Genomic DNA, 18,060 nt, shown 5'->3' with positions numbered 1-18,060 from the left:
CAAGCTGTCAAGCTAAAGCAAAATGCAGGGATGATATGGAATGTCATTTCTTGCATGCAACAAAAACAGTTAACTTACTTTAACAGATAACTATTAGTGAGTTTTCAAATAAGTGGCACAAATAATTAAATTAAATTAAATTCTATTTCATCTGGCTATATTGTGAGACCCTGGCCTACAGCTGATATGATTTCTAAATAGATGTACCCCAACTTTTCTTTGTTCCTCGAGATACAGATTTCTTCGCTGTGTAAATGACCTGAAGGTGTTGGTTTGAAACGGCACGGAAATGGAGTCCTTGCAATGTGAAAGAAAAATGAAGAGAACATTAAAACGGCTATGCAACACCGGCAAGTAAGCACATTTTCTAAGAATTTACTCAAATGCATAGGACATAAAGTTAACAGGAGCAGGTTTGATAAAAAGCATTTAGCACTTCACACACAAAAACAACTGAGTGGGGGGCTTCATTCAGTCCGACTGCTTCAGCATCTGCCACGGGACAAATTGTTAAATCACCAAATTCACGTCCTGCATTTCCAGGTCTCGTCTAATTTTGTTTTGACACATGTTAAACCACAAGGAGGAAGAGAGGGAGTGAATGAAGCCTACAGCATAAACACAGACAACAACCTAAATAAGAAATGAGAATGTTTACACCACTGTTGAGTTCGATGAATCGCTATCTCAATGAAAAGGGGTATGCTCGGTAAAAAGCCTTTAGTGCTTGAGGGAGAAGCAATGGGTAATGGCTGGTGAATGCATATTGGGCTGTGGTGGCATCAGTATGCTCCTGGAAGATTACTGCAGGGAAATAACTGTGTGAATGTCTTTGGTCAAAGTGACTACTTCGAGAAATCTTATGTGCACAACACTGTTGTTTTCTACTTGAACCCTGACTGACACACACAAGCAGTAGTGAAAGAGAGGCAGTAGACGGGGTTGCAAACCTGTTCCCTCAGGCGCTTCTCTTCGTATCTTGTGCGCTCGTTGTTGGCTTTGTTCAGCCGCTCATTGATTTTCTTCTGTTGCGCAGGGCCCCGGCCAAAGAACACGTAATTTACAAAGGCATATTCAAGCAGGGCCAGGAACACAAACACAAAACAGCCCATGAGGTAGACGTCGATGGCTTTCACATACGGAATCTTTGGGAGAGTCTCCCTAAGGTGGGTGTTAATTGTTGTCATGGTAAGCACCGTTGTCACACCTGAGCACAGCAGCACACACACAAACAAAGGATTTAGCATCAGAGAGAAATTGCATTGTATTCATACTTTTACATTTACACATCTGATCAACATGAATGTGGTTCAGTGATAGAGGAAGACTTCAGTTCGTCTATTTAAGTAAGAGTCACAATGCTACAACCGAGCATTAGGGGCACGTAAAAGAAAAATGAATATTAGATTTCGAGAATAATATTCTTAGGGAAAAGTCTCAGGCTATGTGTCATTCTAGAGGGGCAATATCCGAAGATCATACTGTCGCCTGTGTTAAAATGAGGAATGTGGAGAATCTTCTTAAGTTATACTTTGGCATAAGTTTCACAAATCATAAAATACTTCCATCTGACTTTCCATCAGAACTAAGTATCAGGACAAAGTATCAGGAAACGTTTTTTGTGTATTATAAGTGTATTCTGAAGAAGTACAGACTAAGACTTAAAGGAAAGTTTCTCTTTCATTATGGAGGAAATGTTTGGTAGTTGTCGACTGTGTATTGTTTGTTAAATCTGCGTGATATTTTATAGTTTCACAAGGAGATTGGTTCAAGATTTTGGATTCAGAAGGAGGAAAACTCTGGCAAGCACGGGCTCTTCTTACTACTTTCTTTTCTCTTTTCTTTTCTCTTAACTTTAAGAGTTTCTTCTCAATTATGACTTTAATCTCATAATATCTAATCTCATAACAACTTTATACTCGTAATCTCAGTTGTTTTTCCTTATCAATGGCCCCAATACTTTGTCGTACATGCTGCTCTGTAACATTGTACTACATTAAATGTTAAGTCTTGCATTGAGGTACAGAAGCATAACCATGCATATGGCCCATGCTTGTTTTTATCATAAGTCTTACAATTAGATAATTACTCCTGATTTATTTGCATGTAATTTTGAATTTGTATTTAGCTTTATTTCAGACTCTTAGGTCCATAACAGTATAAAAATGAAATTCCATAATAAGGAATAACAGAACAATATAGTTAATCATCACGCTTTAAATACTGTCGTATCTATAACAACTTTGTTTGTAATAGCATACAAAACCTGAAACTGTAGAGTAAGTAGTACCCAAAGGTGGGATATGCAACGTATGAATTGCTAGAAATTGGTCAAATTTGCACTTAAATACCGTCCCTGAGTAAATGTACTCAGTTACTGTATGTTCCACCTCTGCTGTAAAGGTGTATTATGTCATTTAATAATTTTCTGTGTTATTTATATTGATGTTTATTGTTTGATGATTTACTGTCCAAGTCCACTGTATTATCAAATAAACAAAAATATATGAAGAAGTCAAAAAGTAAATGTGGTCAGTGTGAAGTCTAAAAACACAGCGGTGGATGTATCTTACCCAGGGCCACCCGAGCTGCAGAGGCATCATAATTGATCCAGAAGGAGACCCAGGAGAGAATGGTGATCAGGATGGAGGGCATGTACGTCTGCAGGATGAAATATCCAATGTTCCTCTTAATCCTGAAACTTAGCGAAAGCCTTGGATATGAACCTGGAAGGAGAAACGATGGAGTGATAGATTAGAAAAGAGCAGCACACGGGATACGTTAGCCGTCAGAAATCCTTTACAGGTGGTTAACCAAGCAGTTTTGTTGCCCAAACTTTTGCCAGGAAGGTTCTCAGCCACAAAGTCCTGAAGGCAAATGTCTCCCAATAGCAGGGCAGGAGTGAAAACATCAGGGAGAAAGGGGAAACGTTGGCACAACATAAGAGTTCCAAAGTCTGCACTTTGACAACGCGCAGGGGTAGTCATTTCTCCATTTGTTCAGATGGAGCACTTAATTTCCCCAAAGCGATGGATTCCTTTCCAGGGACAAGTTCGATTCCAATTAAACATGGCAGAAAGTCGCAAACACGGCAGATTTTTCTGCAACCCCCTATCTCAGCAGGCAGCTCCAGCATCCCTCCGAGAATTGTCACAGAGAGCTGCTCTGCTTCCCTTTTTGCACTTTCTCTGTCCTCTACACATTAGACCAAAAGCGCATGTTTAGAGGGGCATAATTGCAACACATGCTGTTACACTACAACAGGGAGGAAAACACGCGGTATGTGGTGGTGGTGGTGGTGGTGGAGGTATTCTACTGCGCAGGAATACATCAGCTGGTTGTGCCAAAGCATTAATTAGTCTTTTGTTTGCACTTTAATTAAAACAATCACAACAATGCAATGCTGATGCAAAAAAGCAATATAAACATCAAGGCTGGGCCGCTCCCCTACAGCTACACTAAGATATTTATGAGGTTGGAAACTATACAAATTGCTCTAAATAATAGTTAAATTCTATTTTGTGTATTCTAGCCACAGTTTTACCTACAATTTGTCACCTAAGGAAAAAAGGGTTGAGATAAGTGTGATGGTTTTAATCTAAAAGGCTATTTGCTATGGGGAACACACAATGATGAATGACCTCATCATCTCCAGGTTCCTGTAAATCTTTTAATGAATCAATACCTTAGCATACATACTTCATCAAGTCCCAGACAAACGCCTTGGATCACCCAAGTACTTTGCAGAATAATGGCTGCCACACATGGTCACAAACACGGGGATCACACCTAAATTTGACTTTTGCCTCGTTTTAAAGGCTTTAAATATCTACCATTTATTCTGAGTTGATCTAAAGTTAAAAGTGTTGAAAATAACATGTTCTTTCTGAAACTTAGATGAGATGATCGAGACCAATCTCCTTTGAATGCGCTAAATAGGAAGCAGCCGACAGAGTTAGCTTAGCTTAACATGAGAACTGGAGAATTAGCTCCCATGTAGAGTATAACTCAGGAAAGATGTAGTAGAGCCGATGATCACACTGCTCTCCGGTATGAGATGGAGTAAAGCAGAAAATATATAAATGTAGAAATGTGAAAATAAATACACAAATAAATATAGAAACAAACAAATGAATGAAAACATTTAGAAATGAATAAATAATTAAATGTAGAAATCAAGAGATAAATGTGTAGAAATACAAACATAGCCTTTTTCATTGGAGATTGTAATAATTTGTTTCATTTATCTACTTATGTATTATAAATTAATTTATACTTAATTTATTCTAAATGTTTTGTCCATCGTAGGTCAAATCACATATAATTGTATTACAATAAATCATGTTGGTGTTGGCATGTTAAGTTGAAGTAAGTCAGTTTGCTCCGTATGTGAGGTGGAGTCATACTTGCACAAATTACAAGAACACAGTGAAGCAGCAGCAGTGCAAACCCAATTCCTCTAATTTGTTCTGTTATATTTTCCGAGCTGTCGTAGTTCTAACTCTCATAGAAACACTGACGATGAAATAAACATATCAGCGAACAAACTCTGTGACTGAATGAAGACAAGCTTGTGAGTCAGCGTCTGGTACTTAAGTTGCACTCCGTTTTTTTAACAAATATATGGAAACGGCCACCTACAATCTGCTGCACGGAGAAAGGAAACTGTCTTTCCACATGACCCAAATATAATCACATTCCCCACAGTGACGATGACGTGCTTACTGGGGCCCACAGCCACAGCGGGGACGCGGACGCATAGGTGTTTTATGCACAGTGGTAGAGTCATTTTGAAAACTTTCAGCCTAATTACAGCAGTTCAGAAATGTTGCATGACAGTCTTACCTGTAATGAACCGCACCTCCCTGGACACCAGGCGGAGTTCTACAATGGAGAATTGAGGTAACTCTAACTTGTCGACACCCGTCACAGCGGTGTCTCCTCCTTGCCAGAAGAACACGATGTCATCTGTGGTGTATCCATCTGTGTCGGAGTCAGGGCACATTCAGAGGAGAGAGCAGAATAACACGTGGAGCGTCAGAGTGGAGAAGAAAACCACTAAAGTTTCTATTTTAAGTCTGTTGCTAGAGTTTGGATAATGAGTGGAGGTCGCTCTGACACATCAAATACATGTTTCTCTCTAAAGCCAACTTGCATTACAGTCATTCAACCCAGCATATTTGTACATTGATTTCCAGAGGCTTCTTGCATTGCAACAATCTGTGAGTACACAGAACATGTTTTCATGTAGATTTTCCCTGTAAAAAGAAAAGAAAAACGTAAAAAAAAAAGTTTTCTTCCTTAGGGTGCAAATAGAAAAAATATATTTTTACAGCCGCCATTTTAGTTTTTTCTGGCCCATGCTCATTACTCGAAGCGACTCTCCGTTTGACATGCACACATGGATACAAAGAGTCCAGAGATTTTGTAAATCTGTACTTCACATTTAATTGAATGAAAATGCCGTTTGCGTGTGGACTAGGGGCTCAAATACAGAGGAAAAAGTAAATTAAAAAAAACATATACACATTAGTCTAGACAGGGCATAAAAGTGCCCTTTTAAAAATCTGCATGCCCTTTGGGTTAAAGAACCAGAACTGTGTTTTCGAGATAGGTTGGTCGTGTATAACTGACTAAAGCTTATTTTTCTAAATGATATCACAGCTCAAAATATGCAATGCCACTGCTATCATGCATTTTAATGCAACCAACACGTGAAGCTACGCATTCATATACTATAATTTGTCATAGCTTTGATTTAATCTCTGTACTTCATTAGATTAAATTTCATATTTATCAAATGAAAGTTGCATTAGATCGTGTGAAGAGAAAAATATTGAGGTAGAAATGTTTGGAGGGAATGAGTCTGTTGTTTCCAGGAGGAGTGCAATCCTGCCAAGGACTTCAATCTGTCTGCTCTCTCTTCCTGCAATCACATGCTCCACTGTCCAGCCTCCTACGGAGCCACAGTATATCACTACATGCATTACTTACAGCATGAATATTCATTAACATGTGTCAGTTTGTGAGGTGCTCCCACACATTCTCAGCTGGCAGTGCAATTGAAAGTGACCACGGCAGCAGATTTATGCCAACAGGCCAGTGTGCATTCACTGCAGAGCGATCCCTCAGTCCGGGGAGTGTTACTACATTTCACATTCTGCGAGCGCATGTCCAGACCTGGATGGCATTAAACTCACTAAGGGACCAGGATTCATTACCATTAAATCTCTCCAGGAGGTTATAGGGTAAGGAAATGTGACATTGTCCATGACATTGAAACAACTGCCGGCCTAATCTATCACACTGATGGCTAATGTGCACACGACTCCCACCGGTGCAGAGCGTCCCCGAACATAAACAGCAGATATTCTTGCAACTTTCTAATTCAATGTGCATCCATATTTCATTGCTTGCTAACATCCCTGAGGTTAAACACGCTACAGTTTTATCCTGAACAGCAACAACCACAAATATCTGGTGTATTGAGCAAGTGGGTTGATTGATGAGGCAGTCAATGAAAATGATCAAGCAAATACAATTTTTAATTACACCACTAGCACCTTTTTCCTCCTGGATAATGATTTATCTAAATTAAAGCATTTGGGGAAAAAAAATAGATTTGTGAAACAACTGTCAATTAAATTAAATTATAAAAAATGTAAAGTCTGCGTTTTGCCACATTTGTTTACAACCCATAATGAGCTCGGAGACGACTCCGGTGGCTCTGGGGGGGAGATTTTTTTAATATGAGAGAAAAAGCCTAATGATGTCATCAGGGATATGTTAGCTTGGGATAATGGATTACACATTTATGACAGAAAGCTTGTGCTACAAACTGAAGGTGCGGCGTTTAAAACATGTGGCATTTACCAGGTGTCTCAGGGTCTCAGAAAAGAATGCACTGTGGGAAACGTAGAAGCCACTGTTTCTGAAGCTTGTCCCATACTTGAGACTATAACGCCCTGTCCACACAAACGGTGTGGACACAAACCTCTGGTTGGGAAATGATCCTTACTTTGATCATGCCCATTGTAGCTTTTTGGAATGAGCATGCCCCAGAAACAACAATAACAATGGCAGTTAAATACCGATGTCCCTATGTTTGGTTAGCACTGCTAGGTGTTATTACAAGTTAGCTGCTGACTTGTAATAACCTAACCTGTCCCATTTTAAAGGTTCCTTCAAATACGGCCAACAGATACAAATTCCTCCTTTCATCCCTGAGAAATGAAAGCTCCAACAGTTGGATCCTTCCCAGACCAACCTATCCCAGGATTCATTGCACTTCAGTGACAAACAGTTTTTCAAAGGTGATGAGACGTCTGATGCTTGAGTATCATGCTTCAACTTAACTGAACAGACATGTTAAAAAACCAAGGGGTACCAAGGTGTCCAACTTCAGCTCTGTTGCTAGGCAACAGCAATAAGGGCGGTACAAGCTGCCAATCACGGAAAGCCTCTGTAGACCAGATCGTCTCATTTCGGTTTGGCTCGTCATCCTAAGGATGCAGCCCCTGAATTGGCCACAGTGTTCCACTCTGGTATTCGACGGATCGTTGATATAGGCTTTATCGCCACCTACTGGCCAGGGGAACTTGTTCGAGCGTTTGTAGTCATTTTTGTGTTCTAGATGGAGTTATTTTGTAAAACAAAGGTTGTGTGGACAGAAACCTTTTTTTAATGGAGGTGAAAATATCTGTTTAGCTGTAGTGTATATTCATTCAGGATATCTTGGCCTCTGAAGCCTCTGTATTTTAGATCAAACTGCTTGATATTATCTTATTAAACTGTGGATACTCTCATACTGACTACTTCTTTTAAATTTCCGATGTAATTATAAATGTTGTCATAAATAACAAGGTATGTGATATTTAAGTGCCAGTTATGAATGATTCATTAAAGTGATGATTGTGGATTGTGGTGGGTGTAACCTAATATCACATTAAACATATTCAGACAATGCATCACCACTGTGATCCAGGAGTTAAGAGCCATATTGAAGGTCAAGCGAGGTTACTAGTAATAATGGTATCAGTTTGTCTTCACTATTCAAAGATCCAGTGGTGGGTCTGTCACACTGAGGGTGTGGCAATCAATGCACATCATCAAGCACTATATGATTTATTGTCATCAAGTACAGAGGCAAAATATCTGATAAATGTCTCACTAAGGAAAACATTAATTACATGTCATGTTTAATGGTGATTTTAAGGTATTGATCAAATACTGTAACAGTAATCAGCTTTCTGCCAATTGTGCTTTTTTTTTAATTTGAAGGTTGCTTGAAGTTCAGTATAATGTGTCTTTTCAATAGGTCAAATAAATAAATATACAACGCAGGTTCTTCTGAATTACTCACAGCTTTCAATTTCCAGGGTGCAGTTCTGTTCATCAAGAGGGTACCTCCTCAGGTCCATCATGCAGGCAGCAGTAGTGGTTATTCTGAGAACAGAAAACAGAACAGAGACTTAGATGATATCACAAGAACACAAATACCACATGTAATTGTTCTTTACTGAAATGAATGAGAAGCTTAAGAGAGAGGGACATGATATGCAACAGACGATATGACACAATATGGTCAACCATCGTGTCCATTACTCATGCAACACTTGAGAAGTTTTTTATCCTGCGGCCGTTCACTGGAAACATTAAAATGTTGCCACAGTTCAATGAGTCACTGGGAGTTTTTAAGCTTATATCACAGTGAAGACATTTTGTCAATACCACATGTATCTCGGTGCACATCCATCCTCTTTAACCTCTCACACTTTTTAACTTTCCAAGGGTCACAGTAGCTGGAGACTCTCCCTCGTGCTCATGTGGCCGACGGCAGAGAGACATAAACCACTGCTCCCTTATTTTAAAAGATTTGGCTTTTTAGGTCGACTTTTAATATTTCTTTTCCCTGAGACTCTTAGACATGTTTTATTATCATTCCTTGCTCTGGAGACGTCATTTCTTTTTATGCAGATCACTAAATGCTCAGCCGCCGTGTGCGATTTTGTCAATGCAGGTTGGTTTATTGCGAGTTCTGAGATGTGCATTTCTGCCAGGTAGCTTGTATGCATAGCAGTTTATTATTGCCGATAAATCCAGTCGCCCGGCAAACGGCTTTAGCTACAAATTATACATGTACGGGTCTTTGGCATTTCACTTGCATATTTACCAGTGCAGCACATTTTAGTAATTACATTTCTGTGGTTCATACCAGCTGCTATGTGTTCATCACACCAGCTCTCATTCACCCACTGCCTTCCTGTGTGAATGAAACGGATACATTCATTTCCAGCTCATCATCCATGTTGTCAGAATGTACACCCGGAAAGTTTGATGTGCACGGTGTGTGCACGTTAGAGCAAGTTTTACCCTTTCCCAGCGTATTTCACAGTTTGGATAGATTATTAATCATGTTTTGGTCAAAGACACAATAACACAGCCATCTACACTACCTAGAATTAGTATAATAAGCCTTGGAAATGTACTGCATGAACACAGAGTTTGTAAATTGGTCATGGTGGACTGAACAGAGTGCTGTCGCTGGGTAATTGGAAAACAAAATATGCTCTACTCAAGCTGATTGGACCAGATTAACACACAAGCGTGTGAATGGGGGGCCTCTGGGCTCGTGATAGCAGAAGGCACCAGAAGGGTAAAGAAAAATAATACATAAACAAAATGGGTGACAGGTATGTATTTATTATTCACAATGACACCGAGCTGCAATCTGCTGCACAAGCATTAAGCTGCTCTAACTGCATCCTGCTCTGCTCTGCTGTCCCGCAACTCCCTGCATGCAGTCAGTACAGCACGGCTATCACCCATACACACTGTCACACAGCACTGTGCCGAGTTACATTCATAGGAAAGGTTACACGGCAATCGGGGTTTTCAAGACAAAAAAGTTGAATGGAAAGATATGTTTTCCACAATGTGTCTTCTCTGTGCTGTATGTCCACTGTAACAGAAATAAACAAGGAACATTGTTTCGAACTTAACAATTTAGGTGATATAAAAGATTCAAATTGAGGAGTTTTCAAGATTTGAAAGGAACAAAATATTCCAGCTCACTCTTTTTTTTCTCTATCCGGTTTTCCTGGGACTCTGGAAATTCTCTCAGTAACCACATGTCCTCTAACATCCTGTTTAACTAGAAGCCAAAGAAACCCATTCTTTTACACTTTCTATTTTCACAAACTGGAATCATCAGCTGTTGTTTTTCAAGTTTGTTCACTGACTTAACATAGACGGTATATATATACGATTTTAAACAATGATTTAGAGGCCAAAAACTACTTTTTCTAATTGCATCATATTAGATAATGTATTAATTAAGTAGTTTAACACCAACTGTCATTAGAGTCTGATTCAAATTTAGCTCAATCCTGATTGCCGCATATGTATTTGTAAGATTCAAACAAATAAAGGAAAAAAAAGAAATCTCTAATAATCAAAACTGTGTCTAACAAATGTGTGTTAATGGATTATATCATTCGTATTAAGAAGCTGATTGAGAACAGGGTTTATAGAAAACAAGGTATCTTCTAATTCATTCTAACCTTAGTTTTATATTTAAGAAGAAAACTCTGGCCAACAAATTTACTTCTTATCTTAAAAACTGAAGAAATTAAAGACACTATAACATGGAGGACCATTCAATGAGCCGCTTTAAACCTTAAGCTTCCTGTGCACAAGACGATGGTGTATATCCTGTCAGGAGTTACAGTTATACCCCTGGTACAATAGCACGGTGATGGAGTCAAATCCTGGCTGAGGCAACAGCTCGGAGTAATGGACAGAAATGAATTCTTTACCCTTCTTTACCCTGGCGGGGAAAGAAAAACCTCACTACAAATAAAACTGACTTTATGTTTGACACTTAACAAGTCAGGAGAGAATCGTCATTGAGTCGGCACAAGTAGGAAACGGCTCAAGGTGAGGGTCTGGGATTTGGAAATGTCAGCAGATGTAGGTCAGCAACTTCCAGTCCCACCAGAGATGGTCAGAAGCAGCTTCAGACCTGAGCAGGCACCGCAGTGCAACACTCAGCACTGTCTTCATTTCGTGGATTTCAACATGATATGCAATACGAGTTGTTTTGTATATATTTTTTTGGGGGGGTTATCTCACTGGATTTGTCTTTATCACTAAGATCTGCATAGAGAAATTTAAATTTCAAGAAACTTTTGTGAGAGATGTTACGTTTATTGCAATGCACATAACATGCAAAACAAAGAGGAGGGGAAAACTTTTACATTTACAATGAAAGGGAAATCCATTCATTTTTACAGGCCACGCTCGGCTCCACTGACTGCGCATCATGCCAGAATAACACACAACTAAAAGCAACCTGGAGGCGGATCCCAAAGGGCCCAGCACTACAGACAGGGAGATTTTCAGATATGTGAGCAATAGTTTTGACACCTACACAGTCGACTCTGCGAGGAAGCGTGCTTACCAAACAGAGATCATTGTACTATCACAAAATAAACACTGTGGTTTAATAAATAGAGGAATATAAGAGAGCAGATTTGCAGGAACGGGAAGAGAGAAAACACCATCTGGTGAATGCTTAGCTCAAAAAAAGCCCTCAATACTCTCAGGACCCTGTGCACGACAGAATTGGATAGTCAGCTCGTGAACAGTGATTCAGCCTCTCATGTCGCTGGCAAGTTGGGAAAAACCTGCTCTATCATGCACACCAGGCTCTACACTTTCTACTGACACAGACCTTTATTGATGTTTGGAATGACTTTCTTTGTTTGCAACGCCCAAACTCTCTCCTGCACCACTCAGCATTCTTCAGAACCAGCCTCCTCCCTCCTCTCCCTCCACACAAAGAAGCACACGGTGGAAATCTAGCTACACTATATCTCACATATTCAGAAAAATTACAAGATAAGCAAGGTTTTCAAAAACAGGATTAAGTTTATGATGGTGGTTAGGTTTCCAGATTTGATTTTGGACAAAAGGTTCACACACAAGGCACTACCACACCTCCATCTTTGGATATGCACAATTTCATTGATATTTTTTTTTATTTTGTTGTTTGATATTATATTTGTACAGTTCAAAATACACACAGGTATTTGGACACCTACACATTAAACCTACAGGAGCTTGTTTGACATGCCATTCTAAATCCATAGGCATTAATATGGTGTTGGTCTTGCAACTTCCACTCTTCTGGGAAGGCTTTCTACAAGATTTTGTCAAAGTACTTTTGATAAGTGTGTTAGTGGGAATTTTTGCCAATTAATCCAGAAGAGCATTTGTGAGGTCAGACACTGATGTTGGATGAGAGGGCCTGGCAAGCAGTCTCTGTTCTAGTTCATCCCAAAGGTGTTTGATGGGGTTGAGATCAGGGCTCTTTGAGGGCCAGTCAAGATCTTCCACACCAAACTCACCCAATTGTTATGGACCTTGCTTTGTGCACTGGGGCACAGTCATTCTGGAGCAGAAAAGGGCCTTACCCAAACTGATCCCACAAAGTTGGAAGCATAGAATCGTCCAGAATGTCTTGGTAAGCTGAAGCATTATGATTTCCCTCCACTGGAACTAAGGGGCCTAGTCCAACAATGGCAATGGGATGGAATGTAACACCTGAATTTGATGATAAGGAGGTGTGTCCCAATACTTTTGTCCATATAGTATATATACTGAAAATGACAAGTCAAACTACTATGTTGATTTGTAGGCTACCCTGCTGAGTTTCTTAGTGGTAGAAACAACATTTTTTGTTCTGAACAAGAGCAGTGACTTTTGTTTCGTAGGATGCCAATGAAATCCGAAGGCATTGGTGAAGAGTGCTGTCAGTCAGGGAGCAACGAGAGCTGCTTTTTATTGAATTCCCGTGTGAAAAGCTTGATTCACATGTGTATGTTGATCCAAACAAACTGAGCACCGTGATTGCTACTTTCTTAACGTAAGTGAACTGGTGTACGTTGACATCAGCCTAAAGCTTTGCAGGCCCGCTAGTGCGAAGCTCCTGTGCCATGTTAACAGATGATTACATGTCAACAAGTATGAATTTCCCCTCGTCGATGGAAGGGAGCACTTCCTTTGCTCTGGCGGAAAAGTCCCGTCAACAATGAACGGGTCTCTGGTAAAACCCATCACCTCTGTGGGCAGAGCGAAACCATCCAATCGACAAGCAAAGTTCTCTTTCAACCTCGCAAAGAAATCTGTCATCACATCTGTGATTTGTGCCGGGGATGAGATGCAGTTGTGGAGCGTCGGAAAATGCAATGCAGTGTGTTGCATTCACAGTCTGTATTATTGTAGTAATTTCGAAACTTAGGCCATTTGAATGGGCCTGCTCTACCAGTGCACCAAAACAATTAGCCATTTCTGTGCAAGGGATCAATGTTGAGTTTTTACATTCGAGGAAATTATGTCTTTACAATCCATGCAAGGGATTTGTTTGAGAAAGTTGTTTTGGCTAAAATCAACAGTGAGTCATCATCATTACTACCATCTGACATCAGACGGCTCACCAAAAAGGAGCAGTTCCAGCTGACACATTAGACAGGTTAGTGTGACATGTTCAATAAATATGTATGGCCTGTGACAGATGTTATTAAAAATTGAAATGGCCCTTGATGGGAAAAAGGTTTCCTTCCCTGCTTTAAATAACCCTGGTCCAAAAATAAGATAATTCTAAAAAGTGGATGCAATCTGACGACTTAAGCAACAGAACAAAGAGTGCAGGTACAGAGAAGACACCTTTCAACACCCAACACGAGATCAGTGGGTAAGAACCTGAAGACACAGTTGTAAAGCAGAGACAATGCGAGCTTGTACTTAAAATGAACACAAAAATAGAATTGGTTGATCAACACCAATCAGCACGGCTCAGATCAAAATCGATGTAAGCAGCAGGAAACAAGGTAAATAAAGGCTACATAAAAAAAGACAAACACCAGCATCAGCACATTACACAGTGAGTGAATAGGTGAGAGCACATCATGAGGTGCAGCAGGGTGTGAAATGTGATTGTCCACAGTTTGCATTCTACTGTGCTCAAGTGCAGCACAGGGGATAGATTCGAACAGGCGCTCTTTACAAGGAAACGCATTTAAGACAACAAAAAACCTCGAGCAGTCATACACGAGGGGAGCACCATGGAAATGAACTGAGAATACAACATCTATTGTTAAAGTTCCATCTATTGTTCTGGAGGAAAAGGTCCACACAACCCTTGGGTAAAGTCAAACATTCCACCAAGGCGATGCAATTACATGCTTACAGGAGGCTTGTAAAGGTCCTGGAATCACCGACGCATGTGGAATTTTCACTGCTTGTAGTTACGGTTTGACGCCATCTGCCATATGCTGTCACTGCAGAGGGTGATGATAAACCTCTGTGTGGGTTTGAAGGTGAGATGGTGGAGGAATGGCCGATGCCAACGTGCAATGCATCACATCTATGGCTTTTCAGTTTCATGCAAGCACAGAGGCGAAAACACAGGTGTAATGCAATTTTCTTGCGGTCCTATGACACTCGTGCCTGCTTGGTGCTTCTGGAGCTCCAGGGAGAGCTGCGTGTGCTGAGGTCTGCCAAGTGGAGCAGCTGGGAATGTTTATTCAGATCAGGTGATGTATTGTCATAGTGGTACCACTTTGGCATGAAATGGATCCTGTTTCCTCCTGCTTCATTTGAAGGAGCCAGGCAAATGTTTGTTTTTTTTGGCCAGTACAAACACAAAAACTGGTAAATTTTTAAAGGCAGAGTTTCACTTACATGGTTTATTCTTGAAATAACATTTTCAACTGATTGTAGTTAATATGAGGTATAATACGCTTTTTCAGTTTTTCCCTTTCCTCTAGTGTGTTATAGTTTTTTGTGTTTATAAAAGGTCTGCAAAGTTTAAAAACCCAAAGTTCTAAAGTTGTGATGCCATACCCAGGGCCGTATCTCGGATTTTTCTTAATCAGGGGCCATAAGAGGGCCACAATTTACACAGAGTTGCCAATTTGCACAAGTCCTGCTTCAGCATGCTGTGCATTTAAGTCATTACTTGTTGATTTTTATCTCTATGAGCAAAGCCACACATCATTGAATATGTTTTTTAAATTGTTATTGCTACTGACAGGAAAGGGGCTCTTCAGATTTAAGCTGGGGGCAGTGCCCCTCTGGCCTCAACCCTGGATCCACCATGGTCACATGACATCTAGCTAGTCTGGCACGCCCCCTAACAAAGCAGGAACAGAGGCCGACATTTTATACATGGAAGCAGTTGACCAATCACGACAGAGTGGGTCTGCTGGCCAATCAGAGCAGACTGGGCTTTATAAGGGGGGCGGCCTTAAAGAGACAGGAGCTACAACCAAGTGTTTTAGACAGAGGCTGAGAAGAGGAGCTGCAGCAATGGACATTTTTTTCTCAGATTAGAGTATGTAAACCTTTAGAGGTAATAACCCAAATAAAATAATGAACCTGAATAAAAGCAGAATAGGTGTCATTTAAATTAATCCGAGGCATGACCTTTCTCAGGATTGCACCATGCTTCTCAAGGATTGCTCTTAGTTATCTGGTCAGCAGCTAAAATTAGTTTGCCACACCCATGTGCATTTATGACAAGAGGGTTAAAAAGAACAAATATTAAGGATTAATTTTAGTCCTCAGACATTTACAGCTTCGACAGCAGTGAGACTGCATTGTAACGGTGTTGGTAATAGTCTTCTGAAGAGTCATAAAGGGAAAGAAAAAAAAAAGTTATGCCATCAAATCTTCTTTTGTGTCAGCACCAATTCAGTAATTCAGAGTTTCTGAATACTGATCATCGCATTAATAATTCATTACCTCATATGATCTAAACACTCATTTTCTTTTATTCACAGAACAAAACACATCCCCCGCTCCTTTGCTGCCATCAAACTACTTTATTTTAATGAATTGTGATGGGAAAAAGCAGCAATGCTTTCTGAGTTTGAACAAACCTCGGGACGCGTTCTTACTTTCAGTCCCTCCGTGCACATTTACTGTTGATTGAATTGTCTAGGTTGTCACAGTCTTCTGGGACATTTAGGTGGCGGACATCTCAAACCTTTTTATAGCCTTTCTGGGTCAGTGAATGTTGGATTAAATATTCCTCACTCTCCTTCGGAATCAAACTTAGAAGTTTGTAGTGTAATAACTTCAAAAATCAAAGTTTCAAGACTGTTTATTCTTGCCAAAAATAAAAACGTCATGATTCATCATGCCAAAGAACAAAATGGCCAATAGATGAAGCGTTGATCTTGTGTTTTCGGTGTCACGTGTGATCATTAGTTATTTTTTTTAGTTGTTGTTTTACTTACTGCCAAATGACAGAGGCCAATTACAAATTCAAGAGTTGTTTAGTTAAAAGTAATCATATGAGGTCTTCAGCTGTCTCCTGCTTGGAAAACATACCCTTCCTTGTGGGAATGGCACTGTTACTCCTGGTCAAAAATCATATTTGAGTATTTGCTAGCTTTACTTGCTCTAGATTTCTAAATACTTGTATGCCATCCATTCATTTTCTCTACATACACAATCGGTTTAAGATCACAGGGTGAGAAGCATAGATGACATACTTTACTTGTATATCCCTATTTTCTATTGGTGGCATTATACATGCCTTGCATCATTAAATGATTCCAAACTTAAGATTTAAATAGACACGACAAACCCTTTCTTTCTCGAAAACTGTTCCAGATTAGAGGCAGAGAAACACACAGGACCAGTTGCCAGACAGTAGCTCCGAACAAGCATTCTCACTCACATTAACAACTTTAGAGTGTGTCTTTGGACTTCAAGAGCAAACAGGAGACATATGGAATATGAGGAAGACCATACATTTTACTGAACAGGGACTACAGCGTCCGCAACTAACAATAATGGGATAATGCTTAATACTATAATGTGCTGTGACAGTAGCACAAGTGGAGAAGAGTCATAAAGTCAGTGAACCCAGAGTTTGCATTAGCTGCCAGTTACTGGTCATATACCAGACTAAGTAAAGCTGCAGCAGCAGAAGCTGAGAGGACTGAGCTGAGCTGTGCTGCCTTTTACTGCTCCTGAACTCATCATTTGAGTTGTTAGAGGAAGAATGTATGAGTTCTTACTTAAAAAGTCCCATAAGCTGCTTTCAGGCAGGCACTGAATTCCATAGATTCTCTGCACTTTCTCCGGGTTAGGAGGTGCATGTGTGCGCAGAATCCAATGTGAGAACACAGCAGGAGTGGGGGGGTTGCTTCTAACGCGTGACGGACTAAAAAATGTAAATAACAAAAAGAAAACAAATATCTTCGGGTGAACAAGCGGTGCTACTAGAAGACACCGCCGATAAGAGCTGACAGCGGTGTCTATGTTGTAAAGACATTGTAAATCACGTTATCTCCGCAGTGAAATTAAAATGTTACTTCCTGCCTCTACCTGCTCAACCCAGCTGCCTCACTTCTCACCTGAATAATGCAGAGGATTTGTTGCTGTTGTGAACACGTTTGTGCAGAGAACCTCCCGCTGCATTGTGCATGTGTGAAAAGCAAACTGTGGGTAAAGTCTGGACCGCACTCTCCGAAACCTTTATCCGTAGGTCATGTCTGAAAACGACTGTAGTATCAATTTAAAGCTGGGGTTGGTAATCGTGGCTCCCTTGCTAACGTCTGGCTGTTGTCTCCGGTGTAGCAATGTATGTCTCTCCAGCTGAAGGCTCTGGTCATATGCAGCACTGGCAGGCAGGTTGGTTAGTAACAGACAGATTCACTGACCAATCATTCCATTCAGTCGGGATGAAATGATTGGTCGTGTTTATTACAGTCCTGCAAGAGCCACAGACACAAGCTTTTCCCCCCCAACCTTTCAGAATACTGATATATTGATGGCTTTTAGGATGTGAAGGGGATTTTAATAAAATGGATAAATAATGTTTCTGAAACAAATTACCAATCCTACCTTTAACTCACTCACCCAATTTAGAAAAAAAAGTTCAGCTGTGCACTTGAATGAACACTCAAACCTTTTCTGAACATTACTGACTTCAATGGTGCGTGTCTGAAAAGGACCTCATGTTCATGGTGTCTGGTAGAAACA

The 18,060-nt window shown here is 40.2% G+C and overlaps 1 protein-coding gene across 2 annotated transcripts in view; it reads right to left on the bottom strand.

Annotated features, from left to right (window-relative positions):
- gabrb4 (gamma-aminobutyric acid type A receptor subunit beta4) overlaps window positions 1–18,060 on the bottom strand; it is a 60,404-nt gene that overhangs the window by 7,319 nt on the left and 35,025 nt on the right. Inside the window, exons 5-9 of one of the 2 annotated variants that reach the window (XM_035179588.2) lie at window positions 8,363–8,445; window positions 4,846–4,983; window positions 2,574–2,726; window positions 951–1,207; window positions 208–297 (exon numbers count right to left, since the gene is read on the bottom strand). In XM_035179588.2, the coding sequence (XP_035035479.1) occupies window positions 208–297; window positions 951–1,207; window positions 2,574–2,726; window positions 4,846–4,983; window positions 8,363–8,445 (721 nt within the window). The remainder of the gene's footprint in view (window positions 1–207; window positions 298–950; window positions 1,208–2,573; window positions 2,727–4,845; window positions 4,984–8,362; window positions 8,446–18,060) is intronic. The other variant, XM_035179589.2, reaches the window with a different exon arrangement.

The sequence above is a fragment of the Hippoglossus stenolepis genome, chromosome 15, assembly GCF_022539355.2.
Source record: "Hippoglossus stenolepis isolate QCI-W04-F060 chromosome 15, HSTE1.2, whole genome shotgun sequence".
NCBI lineage: Eukaryota > Metazoa > Chordata > Actinopteri > Pleuronectiformes > Pleuronectidae > Hippoglossus > Hippoglossus stenolepis.
Note: the sequence above shows the minus strand (reverse complement) of the source record. Positions and strands in the feature narration are given on the sequence as shown.